Source organism: Arachis hypogaea, chromosome 18, assembly GCF_003086295.3.
Source record: "Arachis hypogaea cultivar Tifrunner chromosome 18, arahy.Tifrunner.gnm2.J5K5, whole genome shotgun sequence".
Lineage (NCBI taxonomy): Eukaryota > Viridiplantae > Streptophyta > Magnoliopsida > Fabales > Fabaceae > Arachis > Arachis hypogaea.
Window position 1 is genome coordinate 124,908,565 of NC_092053.1, and position 12,007 is coordinate 124,920,571.

General features: G+C 28.0%; 1 protein-coding gene across 1 annotated transcript; it reads right to left on the minus strand.

The window, feature by feature from the left end:
* Positions 1–1,988: 1,988 nt before the first annotated feature.
* LOC112770453 (serine decarboxylase-like) lies at positions 1,989–10,852 on the minus strand. Its single transcript, XM_025814807.3, has 6 exons — positions 10,642–10,852; positions 9,684–9,915; positions 6,443–6,636; positions 6,209–6,345; positions 3,159–3,327; positions 1,989–2,474 (listed from the first exon to the last, which is right to left on the minus strand). The coding sequence occupies exons 1-6, from the start codon at positions 10,829–10,831 to the stop codon at positions 2,083–2,085; spliced, it is 1,314 nt and encodes a 437-aa protein (XP_025670592.3). The 5' UTR covers positions 10,832–10,852; the 3' UTR covers positions 1,989–2,082.
* Positions 10,853–12,007: the final 1,155 nt, after the last annotated feature.

The window sequence follows — 12,007 nt, forward strand, 5'->3', positions numbered from 1 at the left end:
CTCACCCTAACCCAGTCATAGCACACACACTCCTCCTTCTCTAAAATTGAAACTTAAACCAAATCTTGAAATTCAGAGAACCCTAGCCCCCAATCGCGCAGCCTTTAGCCACCGTAGCCCTCAGCCACCGCAGCGACTGTTTTGACCACCGCAGTCCCCACAGCTCCGCAGCACCGCGTCGTTATCATCGCTCTCTCTCTCTCTCTCTCTCTCTCTCTCTCTCTCTCTCTCTCTCTCTCTCTCTCTCTCTCTCTCTCTCTCTTATTCTGTCATTGTCGTTGTCGAGCTCTCTCTTCTCCTTGCCCTCGCTGTCAAGCTTTCTCTTCTCCTTGTCCTCGCCGTCAAGCTCTCTCTTCTCCTCCGTCGAGTTCTCTCTTCTCCTCGCCGTCGCCGTCAAGTTCTATTTTTCCCTCGCCGTCGCTGTCGAGCTCGCTCTCTGTCTCTCTGTCCCTTCCTCCGGTCAGCATTAAACACTGCTTCTTGAATTTGATTTTGCTTATTTTGTACTGTTGATATGTTATTAATAATACTGATTGAGTTGTTGGGTTAGTCCACTGATTCTGGGTTTGCTAAGATTTTGTTAATTTTTTATTATTCTGAGTTGAGATTTTGTTAATTTCTGATTATTTTGAGTTGTTATATTCTGTCATAATAATATTATTGCTGGTTTTCTGATCTGTCTCTTTGACCCTTCCTCTGCATTAAGCATGCTTCTTGAATTTGTTTTTGACTTTATGTTTGTTTTGTACTGTTAATTTGTTGTTAATAGATTGAGTTACTGGGTTAGGTTAATGATTCTGAATTACTGATATTTTGTTAATTTCTAATTATTCTTGATTTGTTGTATTCTTTCATAAACTCATAATAATATTGTTGCTGATTTTTTTATTTTGTGTTAATTTTAATGATGTCCAACAATGTCAAAGGATTATATGCTTTTATATACTAATATGCTAGTTTATTATTATACACTGATAATCCCTATGCTTTCATATCTTAATAGTTAACAGTTAACAGTGAATGAAATAACAAAATTTGTTTCATTCAAATTCAATAAAGTTATAGTTATTATGTGAAATTATAAAATTTTAAATTTTATTAGATTAAAAATTATTAAATTTAAATATTTAAAATTATATATAAAATTTTTAATAGAATTTTAAATAATTTTATTTAATATTTAATTAAATTGATTGAACTCCGGTTGAACTCCGGTCAGACCATTAAATCAGTGAACCAGTTATTTTATCGGTTTATTAACCGGTCCGGTTCTCGTAACCTTGATTTTTTCTACAATAATTTAACGTTGATAAATTTTACAATATATAAATATGTTATTACAAAAAATTATATGATTGATTAAACACATTTTTTTTACACGAGTGTTTTTAACAAGAAATCAAAACCAAAATACACATTTTTTATTTTTTTGTTCCTATGAAATACACATTTGGACTTAAAAATATATCTTTTAATATCATAAATTTTTTTATTAAATAACATAATCATTGTTACGAGTCGTACCTGAAATCAATTTTATATAAATAGGCTAGATAAAAGAGGTCGAAAATCGTAGTAAAAGTGCTTGAAATGCCTTCACATCAGTAAAGATATTACGAATTTTGAATTTATAAAAAAAATAAGAACAAATTAGTAAAGGGATTAATTTGGTGTAAAACATTCAATTTGAAGATTAAAATAAATCACTTAATGCATGTTCAAGAATCAATTTAGTCCATCTATATATAATGATAACACCGCAGATAACAGATAAATAATATTGTCAAACGTGACATAAGTTGACACGTGACCAAATAGTATTGTAACAAATAATCGTCCATGTCAATATGTCATGTGTTATTAATCGATCTATCATCGTACTATTACACGTAGTCAAATCTTTAAAATGACATGTGAGAATATATCGAACAATATGCTCAATTATCGGATTCTTCCTATTCTCTAGAAAATTGTACATCAAATTTCTGTAATATCCCCATTTTATATAATAGAAGTAGCACATAATAAATATTAAAATTCAATTGTTGGATTGACAAAATGCATCATCTCACATAAGTAGTCTCAATGAAGAAAACCATCATGCATCGAACAAGAACAATTTGAGGAACCAACATGGTCTGCAATGCACTGAGCCTGAAACCTTCTCTGAAGAAACTCACTAACAAAAGAGTCAAGCATTTTAGTGGTCACGTGCTGCATGACAACAACGTGCGCAATTTTCCCTTCGCACGCCAAACTCCACCTACGAATAAAGTCATCATTTAATTGAGGCCTCTCAAACACAACGATGTTACTAAACTCATTCAACATTGCACCAATGCCAGCACCACGCAATCGACCATGTAAGTAACTTGCATTCATTATGCACTTCTCAACGTCTTTCTTAAGCCCTTTTAATCCTTTGCTTTTCAGACAATACCAAAGGAAGATAGGGGCATGTCCACAACGGCTACCTGTACCAAATCACACCCTTTTATGTGTTTTATTTATTATGTTTTACAATAAAGAAAATACAAGCATGCCATGTGAATACGAGAACGTAACTAGTTTGTCGAGGTCAAAAATCGCCACAAAATCAGAAAAAAAAAAGCTGAAATTTTGTGGTTTATTGTGGGATCTCATATACGGTGGAAACTCATGTGCAGTCGACTTCACGTGAAGTTGATATCTTAGAGCTGTTAAATGATTTGACTAAATTTTCATTTAACGGCTCTCAGGTATCAACTTCACGTGAAATCCACTTCACCTTAGTTTTCACCCTCGTAATAATACATTATCAAACTTGATATGTTCCGTATATCAACCACACGAAAAAAATAACATTATTCGCACGTTGTATCACGAATTTTAATTCATCCCAAAAATTTATTGGTAAAAATTCAAATGCAGTTAACTTCATGTGAAGTTGATAGATGAGAGTCGTTAGATGATAATTTAGTGAAACCTATTAAATCATTTAACGACTCTCAACTATCAATTTCATGTGAAGTTAATTGGACGTGAATTTTACCAAATATATTTTATTAAAAGCTGTAAGATAGAAATGAAAAAGAAGAAAAAAAGAAAAAAGGATAGAGATATTTTATTTGGTGTTTAAAAAAATTGCAAGTTTAAATTTAATTACTCTATACCTATACCTGTTATTGTAGCATCCCTTGAACCAATGATTTCAACATCCTTGGATAGGGCATTATTGATGTATTTCAAACGAGTTATTACAACACCACATGGAATTGGACATCCCAAGAACTTATGGCCAGAAATAGTTACACTTCCAATGGATTTCTGGAAGGTAATCTTTGGTGCCTGCAGAATCATCATATTTTAAGATTATAATACAATGATATTTCATCCGTTTTGTATTATTTAATTATCGATGTTACTTATTTTGATAAATTGAAAAATCAGTGTATTTATATATAAAGCTAATTAAGTTGAGTTGAGGGTACCAAAATTTTAAGAACAAAAAGTATAAGTACTTCAGAATATATAAAAAGAATAATGTTATATGATCCATAAATATTATTATTTTTGGCTAATACTTGATCAGTAATAAGTTACACCCATATTTATAGGAGTTTTACACACAATAAACATATACTTTACATCTATATTTACCAGAATTTGCACACATAAATTAATACAGTTTATATCCACATTTTTCAAGATCTGCACACATACATGAATTAGTAAAATTTATTTGTTAAAGATAATTTAATGTTTATGCTGGACAAATGATGACAACAAAAAATTAGAATAAACTACAAAAAATATACTCGAATAATTTTGTCGTTGACAAAAATGCACTCAAATTTTGTTATCGATAAAAATGCCCTCAAACAATTTTAAAATGCGACAAAAATGTCCAACATTAAATATGTATTCTCAAAAACGTTTTAGAAATTGAATTTTGATGTCGTTTTTTACCAGCATGATTAGAAAAAATAAAATTTTTTATTCTTAAAATATGATGATTTTTTGCTAACTATATATTTTTTATGATTTTTTTGTCAACAATCAATAATACTTTTAAAAAATTACAAAAAATATATAATTAACAAAAATCACCAAATTTTAAAAATAAAAATATCTCATTTTTCTAATCATGCTTTGCATCAAAATTTAATCTCTAAAGCAATTTTTATTTTAAAAAATACATATTTAATATTAGATATTTTTGTTGTATTTTTAAATTATTTGAGAATATTTTTATCAATAAAATAATTCGGATGCATTTTTGTCAGTGACAAAATTATTCGAATGTATTTTCGTAGTTTACCCTAAAAAAATACTAAGAATTACTGAACCAAGAGTTTGCCATATGAAAATATATATAAATTTAACAAAATTTTAAAAGCAAATAATACTTTTAACTAGTAAAATATATTCTATGTTAAATTTAATTTATTTTAAATTAAATGTAAATATTTAAATAATTTATATAGTCAAATTAATGTATTAAACTAGACACCTGAATTGTTTTCGAATAAAAATTTAAAAAATAAATAAAATTATTTACTAAAGAACTTTTCTTTTATTAGGTGTATATCTAAAATTACCTAAAATGTATTTGATAGGAGTGTTTGCAGGTCAGTTGGTTCAGATTTAGGATAAATTGAAAACCAAATCAATTAAATTGTAAGTGGTCTAGATTGGTTCAATTTTATAATTTTTTTTATTTGAACCAAACCAAACTAATTAAGAACGGATTGGTTCGATTCGGATAGTTGGGTACCCAATGAAACAGAAATTAAAAAAAATATTGAAAAAATGAGAATTTTTTTTAAAAATGTAATATAAATATAGTAAACATGTAATATCAACTAACAAGTCAATAATATTCTAACAATAACAAAATACTGATAAATTTATAATTATAATAGAGTTAGGTTAATTAGTGTAAAAGTTATATATATTATTAGAATTTATATTTTTTATTTAATAAAAGGATCATCCGATTTGTAAGTTGATTCGAGTTTTTCTCTCCTAAAATTAATACCCGACAAAATAATTATGATCGTATATCATCGTGCTAAATTTAAGAGAAAATTACACTCCCCTCTCCTGCGAGATGCTAAAATGACATTCTCCTCCCCTTTATTTTATAAATGTATATTCTCCTCCTTTTTAATTTTTAAAAAACCTCATCTTTAATCCATTTTAAACTTTTTGTGTTAACTATAATATTAACTTTATCCATTTTTTAAGAAAAAATAAATTATTTTTTTAAAAAATACCCATTAATAAAAATTTTATTTTTTATCATTAAATTTTGCTTATCAAAATATCTTTTAATAAATTATTTTTTTATTAATTAAATTGTATTTTTTTAAAAATTTAATAATTATATACTTTTTTTCTAAAATATTCTTCAATAATTTTTTAATTTTTAAATTATAATTTTACCAAAATTTTTATTAACAATTTTTTTATATTTTACTATTAATTTTTTGATATCTATATATATTATTTTAACATTAAACAAAAAATTTTAGTAAGATTATTTTTCAATATCAATATATATTAATTGTTATATATATTAACAGTGGTAAGATTTTTTTATTTAATGTTAAAATAATATATATTGATATAAAAAATTAATAGTAAAATATAAAAATAATTGTTAACAAAAATTTTGGTAAAATTACAATTTAATAATTAAAAAATTATTAAAGGATAGGTATCTTAGAAAAAAAATTTTAATTATTAATTTTTTAAAAGTATTTTAATAAAAATATAATTTTTAAATTATTAAAGGGTATTTTAGTAAACAAAATTTAATGATAAAAAATAAAATTTTTGTTAATGGATATTTTTTCAAAAAATAATTTATTTTTTCTTAAAAAATGGATAAAGTTAATATTAATTAACACAAAATATTTAAAATGGATTAAAGATGAGGTTTTTTAAAAATTAGAAGGGATGTGAATGTACATTTATAAAATAGAGGAGAAGAAAGTGTCATTTTAGCATCTCGCAAGAGAAGGGAGTAAAATTTTCTCTAAATTTAATTATACCCAAATATTCATTAGTTTAAGAATTATTTAATTAATTCGGTTCGAATTCAGACGGATAATCGAGTTACTCGAATTCGTAAACACTCTTGGTACCCGATAAATCACTAAAACATTGACAATAAAATACACGTAGATATAAAATGAATGTGATAATAATAATGTTAACTCACTTTCATGAGAAAAGGCAGCATCACTCCAAACAATGCTCCATCGCAGTGAATGTAGAATCGATCAGAAGTGAAACCACATTCTTCAAGTGTTTGTATTACAAGATCAAGGTCGTCAACTCCTCCTTTCATAGTTGTCCCTGCAATAATCATAATAGAATCCTCCTTATTAGCAAAAGTGTTGATGAATATGTGCGTGACATAAACAGCACGAGTAAGCATCAAATAATACAAGACCTATGTTAAGATTGATGATGGCTGGCTTATTCCTGTGAACAAGTAGTAAAGCCTTTAGATCATTGCAATCAATCTCACCAGAGATCAAAGTGGCAACCTTCACGCATTGCATTCGATACATTCTTGCTATTTTGAATATTGAATAATGTGAATCCTGTGAAGTATATAGAATTCCATCTGGAAGTTGTTCTCTCCTACACATACATTATTAAGAGATATATAATTTTAAAAAAATATAGGAAAACAATGAGAACATTAATAAACAATATGAATAATAGATATGTTAGATATTCAATTCAATAAGTATGCACATGATTATATTGATTATTCTTAATTAGATGGTTATTTCTTTTGATTCGATTTACTCATACACAGTTAACAATGTCTGAATGTTCAATTCATTAAGTATACGGATGATTATCTTAATGTTAAAGTTTAGGAGGTAATTTATTATGGGTGGAGTATTTTTTTACTTTATTGAATTAATTTTAAAACTTATTATTCAATACCTTTTCTGATCTCCTATATTTGACCAACAAATTATTAAATGATCGATGAAAGTGGTTGACACCAAATTAAATTAAACCAACGAGCCTAATCCAATTATCTATAGATGTTTTCTTTCATCTTAAACTCATGCATGGCCCCTGCTCAATTTTGTTTTACACTTATTGAAATTTTTTAATTTTCTTTTACACTTAGTCTTTGTTTCGATGTAAAAAAGATAAGAATAAACTACCATTTGTACTTACGAAAGTTGAAAACGTTGATATATCCACTCACAAAAGAAGAAAATTACCATTTGTGTCCATAAAATATAAACTTTTGCTAACAAAATTATCCAAATCTAAAAATATTATTTGAAATTCCTAAATTACCCCACCACCACCACTTACTCCACACCACCATTTTTCCAATCCCAAACCCACCACTGAAATTCTTCCTTACACCACCACCCTAAACCTTAATTACCATCATCACTCAATTCAAAGGCACCACCACCTCATTTCCTTCATCACTATCATCACCATCACCATTATTATACCTCCATTATCATCTTCTTCACATAAAACAACAACAACAACAATAGAAAAAGTAAATTGTCTGAGACCACCGCACCACCACCAAGCAAAGACCAAGCTGTCCCCCCTCACCCGATTTCCACTCTTCTTCCTCTCTCTCGCCCCTTCTTAGCTCCTTTGCGTAACCACTGCCGCGACACTCAACAGTCGCTGGCGCCGTCAAGTCCCACCCAACCTCCACTCGCCGCCGCCGCGTCCTTTCCCCCTTTCTTTCCTCCTCCACCCTTTCCCTATCTCTTTCTTCTTCTTCCCCTTGCCTTACCTCCACGAGCCCAGGACCACCGTCGTCTTCTGTTTTCGTTGCCTTTTGCAACCCTAGAGCCACTGCCGTTGCCTGATCGCTACCGCTGTCCCAACCTGTTCCAACTAGCCCTCCATCTCTCGTTGACACAGAGCTCCAACCCCTGTCCAGTCTGCAGTTCCACCCGCTCTTCCCCAATCTACAAACCCAGAGACCACTGAACCTACATCACGCAACCATTCAAAGAAGTAGAAGAGAGAGAAGCAAAATACAGAAGGAAAGAGAGAGAAAGAGAGAGAGAGGAAGGAGTTGGCAGAGTTGACGGACTCTGTCGGCGGCGACGAGCTCAGAAAATGGAAGGAGAGAGAGAGAGGATGGGGTTAGTGGTGGTAGTGGTGGAGGGAAAAAGATGATGCAGATGATGATAAGGGTAATTTGGGGTTTTTATGTGATTTTTTTGTGTTTGGATAATTTTGTTATATGGAACTCATGTTTTATGGGTACAAATGATAATTTCCTTTTTTATGGGTAGATGTGTCAGCGTTTTCAACTTTCGTGAGTAGAAATTGTAGTTTACTCAAAAAAAAAAATAGAAAGAAAGAAAATAAAAGAAGAGAAAATAGAAGAAAAAGTAGAGTTATTTGTGTGTTATTTGGATAAAAAGAAAATGAATAGAAAGAAAATAGAAAAAAAATTCTTTTATTTGGATGGAAAGAAAAGTGACAAGAAAAAAAAAATCATAATGGTATAAAATTATATTAATACCCTTATAATAAAATAAAGTATAAATATTTTTATTTATGAGTAAAGTATTATTTTTGTCCCCAACATTTGGGGTAAGTTCTATTTGTGTCCCTAACATTTAAATCGTCCTATTTGTATTCCTAACATTTATAAAAGTGATTTAATGTTATCCTACTATCAATTATACTAACAAATCATATTATATTTTTCAATTATTCTCACTTGGATGTATTCATTCTTAATTAGGTCTCACTTGGATGTGTTCGATTTTAATATTATACCCACTATTTGTGTTTAGATTCAATTATGTCCCTAAAAAAGTAAATTATGTAAATGTTGTAGGAATTAGTTTCAACTTTTGATGAGCTATTTTTCGGAGTAGATCATCAATTCTATCCCAGACATTTGTATTCTAACTTCAAGAAGAGATTTTTAAAACTCAAACTAAAGCGTTCATGATGTGTAATTGACGGCAGGATAACATTGAATCACTTTTAAAAATATTAGGGATACAAATAGGACGATTTAAACGTTAGGGATACAAATAAGATTTACCCCAAACGTTGGGGACAAAAACGATATTTTACTCTTTTATTTATTTATGTTTTATTATATTTTATAAATATTATAATTTTATATATTTAATTTAAATTATTTATCTAATATATAATGTTTAAATGTTAATCTTTATTATAATAATATATTAAAACTATTAAAATAAAATTATATTGATAATTATTAATAATAATAGAATTATGAATAATACTGTAAATATACAAAAGATAACATTGTTCTCTTTATTGTCTTACTTGTAATGAAGAAAAAAAATTTAGTGAAATTCACACTAAATTTTTTTTTCCTCTCTATTTTCTTTAGCATCTAAACAAAAAATAAATAAATTTTTTCACTCATTTTTTTTCAATCTGTTTTTTTTCCTCTTGTTTTTTCTTAAACGAAACATAGTGTTAGGGTTTGTTTAATTAAAATAAAAAAAATGTATATATAATTTTTTACGTATATGCTTTATATGTAATTTTTTGAGCATGTAATATGTTTAGTTTCGTATATATGATTAGAAATTTTTATGGATGAACTCTATACTATGTAATAGCTTTAGAAAAAAGGATAAGGATAAAAATAAAAAAAAATAAATAAAAAAAGAAAGAAAACGAACCCTATTAAAATGCCATGAAGATTTCCTTCAGTCCCACCGGTAGTGACGTATCCCCAGTAGTGACCCTTCTGTATCTGCCATAACTTTGCAAACCAATCAAGCACGCACACTTCGAATTCTGATGAGTTTAGACAAAAGCTGCTCCCTTTAAATGGATCTCCTGCATTGTTTATGTGATAATTAAGCAATGCTCCCAATCCATCATACTTCAACTCTTGATTAGCAGGGTACCCTGCATTATTTATAATATATAGTGGGTGCATTAATTAGAAGATTGTAATGTATGTTCTTCAAGTCATACTATGTCAAAGAGTGCTTTTTTATTGAAAATTGAATATTATTCTTTTTATAGTTAAAAAAAATATCATGTGCATTATACACTTTTTCGTTCTAACAAATTTAATTATAATCTTTACTCTTCTTCATCCAACGTCGTCATTCTTTGTCAAAAAATTTCTCATTTTTCTGTAGTATCCAAATCAGTGTAAAAAGAGTTTAACATTAATAAAATTTATTTAACAGAAAAAAAATACAAAATATATGGAGAAATAAAAGAGATATATGCATCATAGGTTTAATTATTCTGTCAATCTCTATAATTTCACTGAATTTTCAATTAGATTCTTATATTTTTTTCTTTTCAATTAAGTCTATATACCATATCAGATTTTGTAAGTAAGTCCCTACTGTGACAAAAACATTAAAATTAACGGAATATTATGTTAAAATATACAGAATATTTAGTAAAGTGTTAGGCATATTTAGTTTGTTTAACGAAATATTCTGTTAATTTCATCGTTTTTAATTTGTCACAATAGGAACTTAATTACAAAATCTGACATGATATAGGAATTCAATCGAAAAGAAAAAAAAATATAAAAACTTAATTAAAAATTCAATAAAATTATAAGAACCAACAAGAATAACTAAACCTATATTTTAAAGCATTGAATCCTACCCAAATTGCGCAAGTTGAAGTGATTTAGAGTCTCCACGAAGCGATTAATTGATGCACTCAAATCATGTCGTGCCTCTCCGGTGTAGTTGGTGATGGCAAGACTGTGGTGTTCATCATTATTACTCTCTTGGATTTCAATATGGTTCTCTTCTTCTCCTGATGAGAGCATGCAATTGCTGATATCAACCATTATAATTTCTATGGCTAGCTTGTTAGAGAAATGAACTGATGACAATTTTCAATGGCCAGGTATGAATATTTATAGGGCAAAATAAACGACATTTAGGTTACTTGAGCAAATTTAATACATCTTTACCAAAATATTTAACTACCTATCCTTTTAAAAGGTTTTTGCGTATGAAGAGATTGAATCATTGTTGTAATTTTGAGACTCCAATTAGTCATTGAATTAGTAGAATTAAAGGTTCAATATTTTTAAAAATATAATTGAGATTCAATCAATGATAAAAAAAAAAATATTCATCTATAAAAATATTAAAAAAAATATTTTATTATTTTAAACTTGTTAATATATATATATATATTGGTTTGATCAATTTATTATTTTTTAACCGATTTTTTTTTTTTTTGCTTTTTTATCCGATTGTTAATAATTGACTTTTATCCTGAATTAAACCAGTCTAATTACAATTTTTATTAATCCGGTCAAACTAACTGATTTGGTCTGATTCTCAGTACCATAGGAGACCGAAAATATTTTGAATAACATAAAAGTAAATAATAAATAATTATGAGATAAAAATAAATGAAGTGTAAGTAAAATTCTAAAAATTGAATCTGTTATTAAACTAGAGGATAGTTAGAGGTTTAATTATTTAAAAGTTCAATTCTCTTTGTATAATATATATTTTTTTAAATATTTTTTGTGCTTTATTATTTTAATTTGACTAACCACTAAAGCCAGACCAGTGTGACCGTTTTACTATTTTTTTGACAAATTATCTAAAGTTTTGAACGCGTCACTTATAATTGGTTTTTACTTTGAATCAGAAAGGTATGATGATCGACTTCGATTAATCTAGTCAAACTGATTAATAGCCTAATACTATCAACTGTTATGTTATAGAAGAACGGAAATAAGAGAAAGTCTATTAGGTAGTGTTTGGTGGAGAGATAGAAATAGAAATATTGAGACTGAGAAATAGAGATTAAGAGACAAGGATTAAAATAAATTTTAGTATTTTGTTTTGTGCAAAATAAGAGACAAAAATTGAAATAAGAATGAAACTCTAATTTAATTTGCACAAAGGATAAAATTGGAATTATTAATTAAAATGAAAGTATTTTTGGTATAAAATGTTATTAAAGTTTCAGTTTCCATCTCTAAAAATTCCAGTCTCCTGTG